The sequence below is a fragment of the Benincasa hispida genome, chromosome 12 (genome assembly GCF_027475165.1).
Source record: "Benincasa hispida cultivar pf3 chromosome 12, pf3_genome.v1.1, whole genome shotgun sequence".
Classification (NCBI taxonomy): domain Eukaryota; kingdom Viridiplantae; phylum Streptophyta; class Magnoliopsida; order Cucurbitales; family Cucurbitaceae; genus Benincasa; species Benincasa hispida.
The window spans coordinates 84,232,598-84,251,923 of NC_143489.1; the positions used below are offsets into that span (position 1 = coordinate 84,232,598).

The 19,326-nt window shown below is 33.2% G+C and overlaps 1 protein-coding gene across 1 annotated transcript; it reads right to left on the minus strand.

The window, feature by feature from the left end:
* Positions 1 to 2,534: 2,534 nt before the first annotated feature.
* On the minus strand, positions 2,535 to 4,112 carry LOC120068306 (AT-hook motif nuclear-localized protein 23-like). Its single transcript, XM_039020027.2, has 2 exons — positions 3,315 to 4,112; positions 2,535 to 2,979 (listed from the first exon to the last, which is right to left on the minus strand). Exons 1-2 carry the CDS (start codon positions 3,813 to 3,815, stop codon positions 2,722 to 2,724), a joined length of 759 nt encoding a protein of 252 aa, XP_038875955.1. The 5' UTR covers positions 3,816 to 4,112; the 3' UTR covers positions 2,535 to 2,721.
* Positions 4,113 to 19,326: the final 15,214 nt, after the last annotated feature.

Here is a 19,326-nt window from a genome sequence, read left to right on the forward strand (position 1 = left end):
GTGTCTTAATTGATCTTAAGTATATTTTTTGCAGGAATCATGTAGAAACTACTACCCACAATATGTGGCAATGCCAGTTAACTAGAGAGATATGGCCTTGGTTTCTTTCCACAAATATTAGTCCACTTTGTAATGGCAGGGGCTCTTAGAACTATCATGATTACTGGTACTAGCTCTTTGATCATGTCTCCTTCTTGAATTGGAATAAAGTTGTGATCATCATCTATCAAATTTGGGAGGCAAGGAATAAGATGTTGTTCCAGTTGCAAATGTTGAGCTAAGTCCATTAGTGAATCAATTGGCCGACATATACAAGAGGGACAAATTAGTAAGGAGGGATTAGATGGGAAAGACATGGTGGAGATCCAACCTTGTACTTCTACTTCTCCATCCGGACGGCAATCACCGAAAGTGGCATTTTGGAAGCTAAACACTGATGCTTCCTGGAATCCTGATTCTAAGACGGGAGGTCTTAGGTGGGTGCTTCAGGATCATTTAGGTGGGATCCGTCTTGCTGGCACAAAGTTCATTCCTAGTTGCAGTGAAGTTAAAACCCTTGAAGCAATGACAATTTATCTTGGTTTGGAGAGCGTAGCCAAATCCTTCATTCCAATCTCTTGGTGGCATATGATTGTTGAGGTGATTAACTTGTTGAATAATATTGTGGATGATATCACTGAGGTCTTGTTCTTTTCGAGGAGGCAAAGGCTTGGGGTAGTGTTCTGGGAGTTATTTTTTCTCTTTTGTTTGATGGTGTCATAATGGTCTAGCGCACTCTCTTGCGTCTAAAGCTTTAAAGGAGTGGGAGTCTTCCTGTCTTCTTTCCTCAATATTTGTGATTCCTGATTTAGTTGGTTAGGTTGTTTATTTTGTTGTTTTATTTGTTTTATCTTTGAAAAAATCTATAGTAGATTAGTATTAGTTAGTGATCTCGAGTCAATGTATATCTTTTCTTTTATGTTGATCTAAATTTTAAATTATGTCATGGTGCCTAAATTTTGTGTATAAAGTTTATTTTTCTCATTGTTGTTAATATTTTCTATGGTGCATTTAATATAATTCTTGTTGAAATACAAATATACTTGATCATATTATAAACCCAAAACATTACTCAATTGTTAAGACATGTATATCATCGACCAAAAAATTAGATAATGACCAACTATCTAACCATAGTTCTAAAGAGTTTAAGGGTGTTGGTGCATTTAATAAATTAGAAAACAAATATAGTTTTGTAGCATTGTTCAATTGCCTAAAACATGAATTCTTGACCAAAAAGTCGAATAATGCGGTAGCAATATCAAATAAAAGATTCTAAGCAGTTCTTAGTGTTGGTGTCTGACGATAGTCAAATTATATTCGTCATTATGCAAAATAGCTATAAGGAATTATTAAGTGTGTTGGCACTATCCGTATATGGAGAACTGAACCTCTAAACTCAAAATATATAATATTTTATGTTAGTTGAACACTCGACCTAGGTTAATTTTGTTGATATTCTTCCATTATATTGCATTTTATATGCATATCTTTGATAATATATATTTTGAGATGGATTGAAGGATAAGGTGTTGGGATTGTTATGCCAACATATAATTGGTAAGACTAAGTAGAATTTACGGTTCAACTGTGCAAGGACTAAAATAGATTTATTATATATATATATATATAAAAGTTTAAAAGCTAAAACAAATATTTCAAAATATTGGAGTTAAATGAAAGAAAAAGGTAAAACTCAGAAGCCGAAACAGATAATATCAGGATTTGAAACTTTTATAAACTATGCAATTTTCTTCATTGTTATAAAGAAATATAATTTTTCTTAAAATATATATATATATATATATATTTTTTATTGGCTACTGAATAAATGCTAAAAAAATCATCTTTTATATGTTAAATTTCTTCAATGGATTAAATTCTAAAAAAATCAACAAGAAAAATGCAACAAAAAAAAAAAAAAAAAAAAAGAAAGAAAAACCCCCTCAATAAAATGAGGCCTTCTCAATTATTTCATTTTGGAAACCCCATTCATAATATTCACTATTTACACACATCAAACCAAGGCATGGATTGTTTAATTAACCACATAGCTAGAGATTGAGTAGCAATAACAATGTAATTAGTATATATTTCTCATAAACTTTTGACAAAAAAAAAAGGTTAAATTACAATTAGATTCATATTGAACAGAACAAATCTAATCATAAATTCATATGTTAAACGAACCAAAGATAAATCGATAAAAGAGAAGAAAATGACCTAGGAAATTAGGCAAAAGCTTTTGCATATAGGCAAATACCTTTCTTTTGATTCATAGTTCCTCTTGAACTTAGTGAAAGAACAATTAACTTCATTATCTGTGACTTAGGTCCTAACTCTATCCATAGTTTTTCCTTTCTTTTTCCATTATGTGTTCTCTAATTTTTTCAAGTTTATATATATATATAACAAAACATAATAGAACAATTTGATAATCAAATGGTTCTCTTATATAAATGGACCAATCTTAAAATAGTGAGATTAAAAAAACATTTGATAATCAAGACTAATTAAACATTAAATCAGACAATTTAACAAAGTTTACAGCAAAGATGAACAAGCAAATGATGAAGACTAAAGAAGAAGAAGAAAGAGAGAGATATAGGACTGAAAATTATTGAGATTGAACCTTTTGAGTGAATAAGACAGAGTGGAATTGATGAATTTTTTGTTCATCCTTCAACCAAAAAATTGATTCTGATTGGGCATGTTCATAGGCAGATTAAGAAAGGGCAGACTGGAAGATGCATCAGGAAAAGGGTTGTTGTGACCGTCGCCGCTACCGTCGCCTCCATCACCGTCACCACCACCAGCCTGCATCGGCAATTCTTCTTCATCCAACGGCAACCTCTCGTATGCAACGTTACTAAACGACGATGCTATGACGATGACTGGCCCCGATGCGATCAAAGCTCCCACCACATTCCCTCCCACCACCTTATTTTAACAATTATGTATGAGAGATTAGATTTACCTTAATCTAATATAAGGTAGGTTTCATTTGATAACTCTTTCGATTTTTAAAAAATAAAATTTATGCTTAACTTTTAATTCAAATTACTTCTAATATTTGTAAAACTTGATTTGATTTTGAAAATTTTAAGTAAAAAATGAAAACAAAACAAAAGATCGAAAACTAAAGATAAATTCGATTTTTTATTATAGATTAGAATTTTGAAATCTCACGTACCCTCCAACAACTATACTCTTATACTCTTAAAGACAAAAAAAAATTAGGTTAAACTTTTGAGTTTAGTGGTAATTTAACTTACTTGTCCTTGTCCTCCGGCCAAGAAAATGGTGAGACTGGTAGCACCGGGCGGTGCAGGCGGCGGCAGGAACGATCCCGACAACGACAAAATCTCAAACCTCCCTTGCAACGTCAACACCGATCCAGCAGCCGCGGGCTGCCGCAAGCTAACATTATTCACAATCCCACTTCCACTCAATACACAGATCCCCCGTTGTCGTCGGCGTGCATAGCCGGCCACCGCCTCGAAGACGTCGCATCCACCACCGACCTCCAAGATATGAGCGCGGAGCGTGTTGGCGCTCTCGCGCGTGATGATCACGGGGGGCTTTGGCTTGTTCTTGGAGCCGGCAGGGCGGCCCCTGGGGCGACGGACCATGACATCACCGCTACCGCCGGAGCCGCCGCTGGCGTTGAAGTGGTTGACATGGTCAGAAGTTGGGGGGGAATCTAGGTGGAGATCGGGGCGTTGCTGAAGCTGGTCAACAAAGTGAGAAGCAGAGCCTAAGTTTAAAGTAGCCATAAACAGAAGAAAGTGAGAGAAACTTAAACACTCAAAGATGAACAGGAAAAAACCAGGGAGGTGAAAAAATAATGTAAAATAATAAAAGGGACAGCAATTTTTTTTATTTTTTATTTTTTATTTTTTTGAAAGTAATGAATTATTATAAAATTATATGGATGTGTGTGAGAGAAGAGAGGAGCAGATGAGTCCCATGTTGAAACCCTAGAACAAATAGAAAAAGGGAAAGGGGGGGAGAGGAGAGAGGGGCATTATGATAAAAGCACAAACAAAAGTGTTGGTATTATTATAATACAAAGTTTTAGTAAGCAAAATTACTAAAATTTAATTGTGGGTTTTGGTGATACTTTTATATTGTTTGATGTGTCACAAGTGGGCTTATTATAAAAGTTTAATGCTTATCTCAATATAATTACACCCATAGGACAACACTTTGCAATGTTTTTTTTTTCATATATATATATATATATGGGTTTTTTTTATATAATTTTTTTTCTTTTTTGGAAAAAGGAGTTTATGCTTTATAAGTGGAGTGGATTATTTTAAACTAAGAATTTTTTTTTTTTTTTTTTTTTTGATAAATATCGATTTAAATCTTAAACTAATAATTATACCAATTTAAACCCTAAATTTTTATAAGTGTATCAATTTATACCCTTTATTATGCTTTATTTAGATAAACATCGTATGAGATATTTGTAATTTTATCAATTAAATCTCTAAACTTACATAAGCGAATCCATTTAGACTCTCAATTAAGATTTATTTGACAATTGTCCATTCAAATTATATTCATCAATTTTGTTAGATCAACATTTGTAGTAATCTATGCATATATAATAATTTATATATTGACGATTTTCAATAATCCAAAGGAAGGTTCTAAAATCAATTCACTTTTAACAATATATAAGTTTAATTGAAAAAAATTAAATATACTGCATGATATATTTCAAACTAAATCTAAAAGGTGTAAATTGATACGTTTATAAAAATTTAGGGTTTAGATTAATATACTTACGAAAGTTTAGGATTTAAATTAATACAATTATTAGTTTGGAATTTAAATGAATACAACCCTAAAGTTCAGGATTTAAATTGTTACAATTTAGTTTATGGTTTGAATTGATATAACTTCTAAAATTCAATGGTATAAATTGATATTTGTCCCATTTTTTAAAAATGTTATAAGTGTAAGGGTGTAGACTATTTTTATTCTATACTACCTTAATTAGTTGAGCTATATTAAGTAACGGTATGCGTCACAAAATTTTGGAGTACACCGGTACTAATGAATTTTTTATGACTTTACTTTTTAGATTAACCACAAATAACTTGTTATATATATGTTAAAATATTTTTGTTGTTTCTCACTAATAGTAAGGTGGTTGATAAGTGATATATGATCAAAGATCTTGTAAGATAGGATTGAAATTAAGATTAAATGTAGGGAAAAAAAAGTAATTTAGCTTAATAAAATACATGAATTATAAGATACTTTAGGATGACTATATATTAGGGTTTTCTTAAGCCCACAGAACAACACTTGATGGAGAATTTATGGACTTATTTGCTTTGGTGGGAGTGGTTTTCAATTTGAGAATAATTAGGGTTTTTTTATTATTGACTTGTATGGTTTTATTCAATAATTAAGCCAACAACTCTTGAAGTATATGAAGAAAGAAACAACAAATGGACCAAAGACTGAATTCCAAATTAAATAGGGAGATCAGTCCTAGGGTTTTGTCAAATATTATTATTTTAAAAAAAATACAAAAACAAATTAATATATATTTTTTTGAGACAAACAAATGAAAATATTTTAATGACGATTAAATGAGGGATATAGATAGGGTTAATTATTGGATACTCTTACTTATGTATATTTTTTATTTACTTTGATGATGTTTGTGAGATCTTGATAAAAGATTCTTGGGTTATAGGTCACAACTTTTTAAAAAATTATATTCTAACTAAGGTGTCAATTCTTATGTTACATTGCTTTATTTAAATCTACATAATCCTTTCTCTATTTGACTAAGTTAAATAATGATAACAATAATAATAATAAGGAAGAGTAGAAATACATGATTGGTCAATTAAACTATATATTATCTTTTGGCTTGGTTAAATTGTATAAATTGTCGTCAATTTATGTGATGTTAGTTTCAAATTTTGTTCTCGACGTTTAAAATTTTCAATTTTATTCTCAATCTTTTTTGGAAATTAAAACGTTTTTGTTAGCAATTTGTTTTAGGTTAGGTGCAAAAATGAAACCAAATAAATTATATAAAAAAAATGCTTACTAGAGAGAGATTTTAACACAAATTAGATATGATTATTTTGGGTTTTGAAGAAAAAAAATGAAGAGAAGCCTCGAGTGATGTATACAATAATACGACGAGAAAAGTCTTGTTCAACTTTCGACCAAGAATGTTCCTGACTATAATCCTATGTAGTATCTAAGAAAAACCTTTCAATAGAACAGTATAGGTTTTGTGTAGCCCAGATTTGTACTTTTTAAGGATCAACTAGTTGAAAAATGAGAAATTTCATATGTTGTCATTATGAAGAGCTGGAATCTGAGAGTTCTGAGAGTGGAGAAATGGATGACAGGGACGAGACAGGATAATCAAGGACTCATTTTATGTTTTTGTTATGTTCTTTTGTTCTTTTGCTTCTTTGACATCTAAAGTTAGCATAATTTTGTTTCCCCTTTGTGTAATTAGATGTTGAAGGAGTATGCTATCCTTACTAAATGAAATGGTAAAGGATATCTTTGAATATGCTATATACATACTCAAACCTACATCATCAGTCGCTTGGGGCCTTTAAAAATATAAAAAGAAATATTTAAAAATAATTAAATTTTATAGCAAAAAAATCCAAAAAATATCATGTACTTTTATTATAAAATGTAAATGTTTTTGGAATTTTTTTATTTATAAAAATTTTCCAATAAATAATTATGAACTAGAATGATATTTTAAAAAATAAAAAAAAACAAGAACTAACGTATACATTTTAAAAGTTCTTCAAAAATTAAAATAGAATAAAGGTGAAGGTTGAATAATTAAATTAGACGTTTTAAATTTGTATTGACCAAAATGAAATAAACTTGAAAAAGTCAATGAAGTAAAATAAAACTTAAGCCTAAAAACTAATGTTTAAAAATAACATTATTTCGATTTTATTTAGTTTCAAAAAATTATTGAATCATGGCTTAATCATAGGTGTATTTTGAGCTTAAAATTGAAACTAACTCTAAAATATTAGGGAGGATTTGTATAAAAAAAATGTCCCAAAACTTTTTTTGAAATGAATCTTTGAAATTTAATTGTTGATGTCTTTTGGACAATTTATACATTTATTTATTTAGTACAGGTATGAAAATTTGGAATCCCAATTTCAAGGGATAAATAGTACACATGTAATTATCCCTGAACAATGTTGAATTTGATAATAATTTATACACATTTTCTTTCGAAGTTCTAATTTTATAGCTAGTTTCTTTTTTCAGAGAAGGAAATAATGGGTCAGAGGTGCATCCAAACATCTCCACTAGGTGGATACCTTCTTAACATCCTCGTCATCTCCCGTAAAAATATATTATTAAGTTCAAAATGGATTACAAAATTCAACAAAGAGCCCATGTGACTAGCGGGTAGCCCATTGGGCAAAGCAAGGAAAATTACACTTGACAGAAAGCATGTAAATTTCTAGCAATTTTAGTCGGGGTGTAATCCTTGAAGAGCTTGTTTCTATGAGTCCACATACTAGTAATTGATCTAATCTCACCCCAAAGATTGTTTGAGCTTTTGTAATAATCTTTGAAAGTTCTATTATTCATTTCATTCCAAATATTCCATAGAACCGCGACCACCAATTTGTAGACAATAATGTGCTTTCTCCCCTTGTATGAAGTTCTACAAAAGGAAAAAATAAGGTCCTTTATAGTAGCACTTTTGTTCCGCCACCCAACATAATTAGACACCATGCCTCACAATTTTCTGGCATAATCACAGGAAATAAAGAGATGGTCCATAACTTCCCCATCATTTTTGCAAAGAACACATCAACTTGGATTTAGAGTATGCTTACAAAGCTTATGTTGAAGAATCTCCATTGTATTGATACTTGGTATGATAGAGACCAGATGAAGAATTTGACCTTTTTCAGTATGTTAGTTTTCCAAAGTAACTTGTATAAGCTACTGTCTATAGGGGTGGCCATATTGGTAGTTTGAGAGTGTAAGAATTCTTTTATAGATGATACTTTAAAATCTCCATCACTGCATAGCTTCCAAATCGGTTTATCAGTACCTCTGTCAATTTAAGGAGCATTTAGATTCGTCTTCATGCTATTCTATTGTTCAAGATCTCTCTTTCTAGAGGGTCATCTAGGTTGAATGTCCCTATCCACGAGGTCATTATTCCATGCATCCGTTAGAGTGCCATTTGGAATTTGAGATAGGGCAAAGAGTCTGAGATATGTATTTGTAAAGGTAATTGCAATTGGTAGAATTTTTAGGAATAATAACCAAGTGTATAACATCATTTTAAAAAATTGCAAATATAGACAAATCTATCAGCAATAGACTTCTATCGTTGATAGACCCCCAAATTTATCAGCATAGACTTCTATCGTTGATAGATTGGTAGAGTCCTACCAATAATATGGTCTATCACTGATAGACTATTTAAATTTGGCCATATTTGCAATTTTTTTTTTACATTATGTTATATCTGCTAATACTTTGGGTCTAATGTCTATATTTGCAACTATACCTATTTGTAAGGGGCTTCTTTCATTCCAATGACCTTTCCAAAAAGAGATTCTTTCACCGGTGTTAACTTTCCAAGAAATATTATTATTGAACCAATCTATTCCTTTCATGATGGAAGTCCATGGGGACTTTGAGTTGTTGTATCTGCTATATGAAGGCAAATCTCCCAGATAGGATTGGTTTTATTTGGCTCTAATAATTCTTTTCCAAAAAGGGTCATCCTCATTGTAAAAATGCCATAACCATTTGTAAAGTAAAGCATAATTTGCGTTTTCCATATTGTTTATGCCAAGGCCTCCCTTTTCCTTTGGAGAAGTGACCATCTTCCACTTGATTAAATGTGTGTTGGAACCCTTGTTATTGTTTTCTCCACTGTTATCCTTACAAAGGAACTTTCTCCACTGTTTTTCGATATCTTTGTAAGCAGCTTTAGGAGCTTTGAGCACCGAAAGCATATATGTAGGGAGACTAGTGAAAGAGGAATGAATAAGAATTAATTTGCCCCCTTTTGAAATATATGAGTATTTCCAACTACTAAGTTTTTTTTTTTAATGTTCTCAGTAACTCAATCCCAAAATGAAAGGCTTTCCTCAAGGCGCTCCCAAGTCAATTGGGAGGAAATTTTTTGATACCCCATCTCTTGCAATATATTTTCAACTTTGTTGTTAACACATTGATGGATTTGTTGAGATTTAATTAAGGCCGGTAAAGCTCGAAAAGCTTTAAAAAACTGATTTTCCAAATATCATTGTTCCACAAAAAATCAATGTGTCTCTACAAAAAAATGAGTAATAATGAAAGTCTGAAGAGATATACCTTTTAATTGCCTTGAAGCTCAAGTTTTTTAAAAAGCCTCAAGTAAATCCATAGTAAACAAAAATGAAAGGAGATAGAGGATCACTTTCTATTGCCCCTGATTGTTTGATACAACCCCCGGTTTTCCATCGATGAGGATGAATTAGACACTTGATATGCAGCATTGATCCACTTCCTCCATTTATGTGGGGTAATCTTTTTTTAAGAGCATGAAGTCAATAAATCTCCAACTTATTTTTGTCAAAGTCTTTTCGATATCAAGCTTTAACACAAAATCTTTCCTTTTTTCCTCCAATGATCAATTTCATTTGCCATAAGATAGCATCAATTCTGTCTTTCTTTGACAAAAGCCAACTGATTTTCAAATTGTGTTTGGGGAGTGCTTTAATCTTTTAAAGGTTTTTGCCAGTTTTATAAAGAGAGGTGAGGCTTATAGGTATAATCATAGCCTACAATGCTTTTTTTTTTTTTTTTTTTTTGGCAAAGAGAGCAATATAAGTATTGTTTACATTGTTTTCACTCTATTATTTTGAAAAAAAATCTTGGAACACCTCCATAATATTGCCTTTGAAGATGTTCCATGATTTTTTTAAAAAATCAATAGTGAATCCATTCAGACCAGGCACTTCGTTTTTACCAATAAAATTCAAGAATTTCAACTTCATTGAAAGGGTCATAGAGTTGCTCTTGTTAAAATTTACTTATAGGCTGCCAATCAAGATTTTCAATCAACCAATTTTCCTTGTACTCTCCCATATAAATGTATTTGAAATGTTCGGTGAGCACATCTTCAATCTGTCTACTTGTAATGCATATGGGTCCATTTTTATCATTGATTTCTGTTATACAACTTCTTTTTTGTCTAGCAGTACATACTTTGTGGAAGAAAGATGTGTTTTCATCTCCTTCAAAAAGCCACTTCTTTTTATATCTTTGTGTCCAATAACGAGCCTCTTTGATAGCAACTTCACTGAGCTCAACTTTGAGGACGGTACGGTGGATGCTATCAATTTCATTGATTTGATTGTTTGCTTCTAATTGATCAATTCTTTCAATCTTCTTAAGCCATACCTGTTTATCTTCTTCCAAAACTATTTTCTGTCTACTCTGCCAATAAGCTATATTATATGATAGTTGTTTGAGCCTTCTAATGAAAGAAAAACCAGGATAGCCACTTTGACTTGTGTTATTCCACCAATCCTTGACAGATCTGTTGAAATTAGCATTTTCCAAATTTATATTATTAAATCGAAAAGGACAAGGTCCCCATTTGTGATGCATTAATTCCATAACCAAGGGAAAATGATTAGATTTGATTCTAGCAAGCTTTCTAGTGAGATGTGTTGAGAAACGATCTTCCCATTACGGTGTGTATAGGTAGCAATCAAGTCTGAAAAGCATAGCTTGAGTGCGAAACTTTGATTAGATGTACTTCCCATTAGATAGAGGATGATCAATAAGAGAATTGTTGTTGATAAAATCATTAAACTTTTTCATATTGTATTTAGTTGGGTTTATAGTTGAGGTTTCATCTACCCATCTAACTGAAGAAAATCAAACACGAGGATTTCCATGAGCAGCAGAAGAGATCGTTCCAAATTCCATTCGAGTGAGCACAATCAATTACAGTCTAAGAACGGAAACTAATAGGACATGCACAAACTGAAATTACAACATGCTATAAGAGTATCAAAGGATAGAGTATGCATACCTTTGAAGAACCATTCTTCACGAATCCCTCAATCAATCTCCAAGTGTCTAAGAATAGCAACGCTCGAACACAATGACCGGTACAACACGAGCAACAGCACGAACACAATGAACGAACCTCCACGAACCAATCGAGTCACATTCGATTCGCGAAGTGAGTGAGGACAGCACCATAATGGTTAACTTGGTATTCTCAGTGTGAGAATCCAGGAATTATGGGCTCTGTATGATCTTGGCTTGAGGAAGAGACTGGAGGATAATGATCATGTAGATGATCGAGCAAGTGGGAGATAACACAATCTATCGTATGACGATGTGCTCGATCGCATAGTAAATGGCAGCGTATCGTATAGACAAAGTCACTCGGTCGTTTAGTCTCTCAACAACTATCGCTTAGTGAAACACTTTCACTTGATAGCTTATCCGTGAGTTACTTTCCGAATGAGGCAACTCTTCTAAAATTAGGAAAACCATTTTCCTTTTTATATCACGGTTACCATAAAATCGCTAATAACCTCTCACTCAATTAGTTATTAGAGAAAAATAAATTAATTATCATATCATTAATATATTATAAATAAATATGATAACCAATTTACCATATTATATTTATAACCTATAGGTTTGATATTTCATCTCATGAAACATATAAACCATAGTTCTTTTTCTATTTTATGGTACATAATGTAAATCATATTTATATTAATCCTCCACTTGATGTATCTCATACATCACACCAATTATATCATATATAATTGAATTTCTTCATGTTAATTTAAACACTTCAAACTAACCCCAAGAACTGATTCTCAACCTAAATCTATTGAGCTACCAAGGGGACCTTATGGACTTGTAGCTTGAAGCTCCAACGATACGTGAATAACTGACTAAACTCTTTAGTCACGAAATCTACCATTCGTTAACTGTCGAGCACTTCACTAAAGATCAACAGCTGCACTCTTATTACTATAGATATATTTTTGTGTCCATATTAACCAATCAACAGTGCAGTAACCCTTCACAGATCACTCGTAAGTATAGCTAGGCCAATTTACCATTTTTCCACTATAATTACATCTAACTTCTTAAGTACCACTGATTCCTCTAATGAACAATAAGTCATAGTCCTACTATGACTGGGTCCTCCCTTCCAAAGAGAGGATGTGGCCATTATGTTCAAGACCCGGAATCAGTCCTTAAAGGAGTAATCTATCTACTTACTCTTGCTTCGGGGAAGGAGTGAATTCTGTCTTGTGTAACTGAGTTCCCAGCTCCCCAATCAGACAAATCCTCAAAAAGGTAGACTTGTTGAGTTGGCAATCTAGCCACTCTCACCCATACTAATCAAACGACCGCTCTCAAAGGCAGGAGTTTCCAAAACACTCAAGATTAAGGTCATGTCACCTATGGTCGTTTAAGTGAGATGTAAGTCTCAATTATCAATGGCGTTATATAAAGAGACTAATCGTCTCATGGTCCAATCTTATACAAATTCTGTGTATAGTACACCCCCGTTCACATGTCTCCACATGAATGATCAGGATCAGACCATCTGTAGTAGTTCACAACACTTGTAAACTTCTACAAAGTGGGTCATTCCGTAGTGTCACTAGGATAAGGTATCCCTCCTTAATTTGTATACTACAAACCTTTTAGGTTATTACTTAAGGCATGATACACTTGTACATCTCATATACATACTTAAGTTTACATACAATAACCACGGATCTTTGTTTATTGGATATGAATAAATGCAAATAAAATAACTCTTATTTTATTAATAACAATGTGTATAAAGTTTACAAACTACGAGACTTCGGAAGAATTAGGACACCAATCTTAACACTAATTACATTGAAGTCCCCACCAATAAGCCAATTTAGTGAGCACATATTCTGTAAATCAATCAGCTCGTCCCAAAAGTTATTTTTGTGCTTCCATTTTGCAAGGCCATAGACCTTCGTGATTCACCAACTAAATCCATCAGCCATAACCACATTAGCAGATAAGGTAACATTTCTTTCAATGTAGTTTGTAATAGAGAAATTATGATCATCCTACATAAGTAATATTCCTCCTGATTTACCCACTACATTAACAGAAAGCCATTTTATACTAACAAAACTCCAAATGGATTTGATCAGGTTCTTTGAAACAGATTTGAGCTTTGTTTCAAACATTAAAACAAAGTTGGGATCGTAACTAGTAGGGGTGTTTATAGGTTGGGTTTGGTTGGGTTGAAAGACTTTTTAAACCCAATCCAATTGTTTGGTTTGTAAATTTCTTCAACCCAAATAATCCTTATTAAAAAATGAACCCAACCCAACCCAACCAAGAAATATTTGGGTTGAGTTGTTTCAGGTTAATCAGGCCATTTACTTAAAATTTTGTTATAAGAAAAAGCAAAACATAAAAATGTAAAAATCCAATATTTTCATATATTGAATTAAGATTAACAACTCAATTTCAATTTATATAGTGAAAAAAGTGCAAAGAAACTACTTTTCAAAGTTGTTGAAGAATAATTATTAAAAAAATATTGAAATTAAATAAAACTAAAATCAATATATGTATAAATAATTGTGTTATGAGTAATAAAAAATATATTTTAAAGTTAATAATAAATTCGGGTTGGTTTGGGTTGGTTTGGGTTATATTAGGTGATTCCATGAACCAACCCAACCCATTAAATTTTCATTTATTTGAACCCAACCCAACCCAAATGAGTTGATAACCCAACCCAAACCACATGGGTTAGGTTGGGTTGATCGATTTTTTCGGGTCATCAGATTTTTTGAATACCCCTAGTAACTAGAGATAGTATTTGTTATTAGGGCTCTTTTTATGGGAAAGCCTAACCCACATACATTCCATATAATTACTTTTATATTGGACCTGAGATCCCCAAAGGCTTAGCGCCTTTATTTCCCTTAGCCCCTTGTTCAACTGAGGCTGTAGCTGTGACTTGTGCATATGAGGATTCGGTAGTTGTCAATTTGAGGTTTTTCTTTTTTAGCCAAACTATGAGCTCCCTTTTAAACTCTTCTTCTGAAGTGTCACCATGCTTTTGGTTATTCATCTCCTTCTCTGTACTCATCAAACTACTCAGACTATCTTTAACAACTTCTAAGCTTGAGGGTAATCTCTGGACTTGATATCATAGTATTTGAATATGGGGAAAAAGGGCCCATGTCTACCGTTAATGAGGTTTTTGGCTCATTTAGCCCAGGCTCCTTCCTTATTTGGTTTGGTTTTGTTTCAATGTTACAGGCTTCAATGCATGGTGGGCTTTTGACTCTATAAACAAGCTTCTCTAATTTCTTCTTTTGAATAACTTTTGGCCCATTGGACTATATTTCTTAACCGACCTTCCCGATGCATATTTAGGATTAAAATAGTGTGTTTTATTCTGCAAGGAGGGAAAAAAGACTTTTCTATTTGCGACTAAACAGCCTCTTTCATCATTTAGTTTCTGCTTTCCTTTTTCCTATGCCATCAAAAAATTCCTTTTTTCCACAAGTATCCCATCGCTGGCTTTTCCACTATCTTTTGGGTTTATGCACTATAACTCGTGGATAGTAAATGTTATTAATTGAACACCATCAATAAAGAATTATAGATGTTGATTCAAAAAATAATGTTATTGTTTGTGTTGTTTGTCTATTTTTGTCTTAATAACCTTAAATCAAATAAACTAACATCTAAGGTTACCTTATGAGTCTTGAACTGTATGTGGAGACTGTTGGGATTGGTGTCCTAATTCTCCTGGAGTCTCTTTATTTTGTAAAAATACACATTATTTAATGAATAAAATAAGTGTTATTTAATTCTGGTATTTACTCATATCCAATAAACAAAGCTCCTTGGTTATCTTATGTGAACTTAAGCATGTATATGTGATATACAAGTGGATCATGCCTTATAACCTAAATAGGTCTGTAGTATAAGGATTCAGGTGGGATACCTGATCCTGGTGACACTAAGGAAACGGCCCGCTTTGTAGAGATTTGCAAGTATTGTAAACTACTACAGGTGGTAGATCCTGACCATTCATGTGGAAACGTGTGAGCGAGGGTGTCATATAAAGAGTTTGTATAAGACTTGGACCACAAGATGACTAGACTCTGTATATAACGCCGTTGATACTAGAGACGTACATCTCACCTAAACGACCATAGGTGACACGACCTCAATCCTAAGTGTTTTAGGAACTCCTGCTTTTGAGGGCGGTTCTTTGATTAGTATGGGTGAGAGTGGCCAGATTGCAAACTCAACATGCCTACCTTTTTGGGGACTTGTCTGATTTAGGAGCTGGGAACTCAATCCACAAGATGTAATTCACTCCTTTCCCGAAGCAGGAATAAGTAGAGAGATTACTCTCTTAAGGGTTGATTCCGGGTCTTGAACATAGTGGCCACAGCTTTTCTTTGGAAGAGAAGACTCAGTCATATTAGGACTATGACTTATGTTCAATAGAGGGATCAATGGTACTTAAAGAGACAGATATAACTACAGGGGTATAACTGTTATTGGCCCAGCTGTACTTACGAGCGATCTGTGAAGGGTTATCGCACTGTTGATTGGTTAAGATAGATACATAATATATTTGTGATAAGGAGAGTTCAACTATCGGTCTTTAGTGGAATGCCTGGCAGTTAACGGATGGTGGATCCCGTGGCTAAAGAGTTTAGTCAGTTATTCACGTACCGTTAGAGCTTCGAGCTACAGGTTCATAAGGTCTCCTTGGTAGCTCAATGTATTCAGTTGAGGATCAGTTCTTGGTGTTGATTTGAAATGTTCAAATTGACAAGAGGTATTTTGGTTATATATGATATAATCGGTATGATGTATGAGATACATCTAATAGAGAATTGATGTAAATGAGATTTACATTAAGTACCATGGAATAAAAAAAGAACTATGGTTTATATGTTTCATGAGATGAAATATTAAAACTATAGGTTATAAATATAGTATGATAAGTTGGTTATCATTTATATTTATAATAATAATAATTATTGGATAATTAATTCTTTTCTTTAATAACCAATTGAGTGGATGGTTATTGGATTCATGGTAACTATGAGATAAAAGAAAAATGGTTTTCCTAATTTTAGTAAGATTTACAAACTGTTGAAAAGTTTTTTTAGATTTCTCACGGCAAAAAAGGATCTCACGAAGTTGTCAAGTAAATACAGATTTACTAAACGGCAACTTGGGCGAGCTAAACGATCATATAGTATTTACTAAACTATGAAGCACAGATACAGATACGCTACACGATATGGATACGATCGGATACGGTGATTCGTCAATTTTTAAAAAAAACTAAGATACAGATACGTCTAAGGATGCGTCATTTTTATATATATTTTTAATATATATTTTTTAAAAAAAGATGATACTGATACGTTGAAAATACATTTTTTTCTTTAAAAAAATCTAGATTATAGTAAATTTAGCGTACAAGTTAATAATAATAGCACAAAATAGAATATAAATACTGAAATACAATACAAAAAAAGCAACATCTAAGATGTTGAAGTATAATAGTTAATAAAATGCAATAGAAAAGTGACTCATATTGCAAAGAAGAAAAAGAAGAAGATTAGAGAGAAAAGTATGAAGATAAACGAAGAATTTATTGTTGAAGATATCCAAATGGTTTATATTTTGGTAGACTTTGTGGGGACTCAAATGTGAATATGGAGATTAGATGACTCTAATCTAGGGTTTGGTTCATTATTTTTTTTTCTTTTAGTTTTAGACTCGAGTAGTGAGCTTTTTAAATAGATTGCCTAATCTTAGATTGGGAAAGATTATATGAGTTACTTGTCTTTTTTTAAAAAAAAAAAAAAAAAAAAAAAAAAAGTACGCATAGAAATAGATACGTCAAATCGCATGTCAAATACGTATCTGGAAAGTATCTGAAAGTATAGATACGTCAAATCACATGTCAGATACGTATCTGGGATGTATCTGGAAGTATCGGCATCCAATACGTGTCTGATACTTATTTTTTGCCTCATATGAAATATCTGTGCTTCATAGTTACTAAACAATCACATAGCTTTTTCTATACGATCGCTTGCCCAAAGTAAACGATCATGTAGTGTCTGTAGGCGACAGATCGAACTAAACGATGAGCTAAACGATCGCATAACTTTTGCTAGACGATCGCTTAGCTTTATCTAAACGATTGGGCATCAACCTACACGATAGGTCTTCGTCATCTCCCACTAGCCCAATCATGTACACGATCGGTGTTTCCTCCTTCGTATATGTCATTCCAAGTCCGAACAGAGCCCACCCTCTAGATTCTCACACCGAGAATACCAAGTTAGCCTTGTTGGTGGTGTCATACTCAATTCGACACCGTCGAGGTTCTATGGAGGTCGTTCGTGCTGTTGCTAAGGAGTTTGTGGCCGAGGTGATCATTGAGGACGAGCACGAAGTGTTCGTGCTGTGTTGCAGTCGTGTAGATCGAGCGTTCGAGGTTGCTATTGTTCGAGCAGTCATGCGCAAAGGAGCGTGGAGACACATCTTTAAATGTTCGTAGAGTTTTCTCATTTGAGTATTCATGTTGTAATTTCTGTAGTAATTGTATAACCGCTTGTTTGAAGTCGACTATAAATGTATTGTTCATTCATGATTGTGATTTGGAATAATCTTGTTTCCGCTACTCATGAAAATCTAGAGTCCGATTTCCTTCAGAGACATACAGGGATCAATGTTTAAGATACAGCTTGAAGGGTCTATAGTATAGGGATAAGGCTGGATACCTTATCTTGATAATACTATAGATACAACTCACTTTGTATTTAATACAAACGAAATGATCCAATGCATTCGTGTAGTTGACATGCGAGTGGGAGTACCCTATGCAATGAGTTTGCATAAGATCATACCATAAAATAGTCACCAAGATTCCTATTTCAATAGAATGACCCCCTATAGCCCCTTTGGGAGACACTGACAATACATAATACACAAGTGTTATTATGCAAAATTTTCCTTAAGCCACAAAGAGAATCCTCTCTACTCTCTAAAACCCTTTTCTCCTCTCCCTTTCCCAATAGTTGGATACCACCTATCCCTCTATTGGAATCTTAGAGAATAACAAGGTTACTTTCGTGGTAATATTCGAGATTGTTCAAGAAATCATTCGTGATCAAGATCGTTAGAGGAATCGTTCATTGGAACTTAAAGAGGATTATTCGTGAAGTTTGGGAATCTAAAAAGGTAAAAATGGTTCTAATATTTTTTCTTAAAGCATGCTATATTACATGTTTATATTCTGTTTTAGTATACTAAATTTGTTTATATAAAAATCGAATTGTGGGATGCAAGACGTTCACAATGCTTCCACTGCGGGATTCGATCCCTTAACTATCATCGTCATCATTCTCAGATTTTAAAAATTTCTTGGTTTATGCATAATCGCCGGTTGGCTTCCCCGTCGGACTTTGCGGCCATTTTTGGATGAGTTTCGAAATTTTCTGGAAATTTGTTGGCACAGTTGCTACGTTTCCATTGAAATGGTAGCTTTCCGACTCATGATCGAACTCATTGAAATATATTGCAGCTTGTCTAGTGAAAGTGCCATGTATCTTTGGATTTCTTTTAATTAACCATCTCCCTCCAAATTGTGCAACCGTTTGTATCAGAAAAATGTTTTCAATTTCATCCCTTGTATTGATTGCAGATGGAATGAAACCTGTGTAGTTATCCTTGATTATAATCTTTGCCTCAACAAAATTAGCTTTCACCTATGTTTCTTTTGATACCTTTATGAATCCTCCACATGCGTCCCCGATTTGCATAAATGTATTCATATTTCAAGCGTTAATCGGGATTCCTCTGAACTTTGTCTATCCTCCGTAGCTAGGAAGCAGTTTTGGGGTTGCATGTATAGAAATCATCCATTTTTCGAATTTAACGTAATACTGATCCACAGTCACCCATCCTCTCTGTTCATGCATAGCAGCTTGGGTTGTTCTTTATCTTCAAAAGAGACTATGGCCTTCTCAACGTGATAAGGCTTGTATTTTAAGTCCAATCCAGTCAAGGCCTTAATCTTCCTGAAAATTTTGGACTAGTCGTCATGGAAACATCGTCTTGTAACCATAATTGCATTGGTCCAATCTATGTCTTCTTTTGCTTCAGTAGTCAAAGAGCTTCCGTCAAAGCGAATGTCTA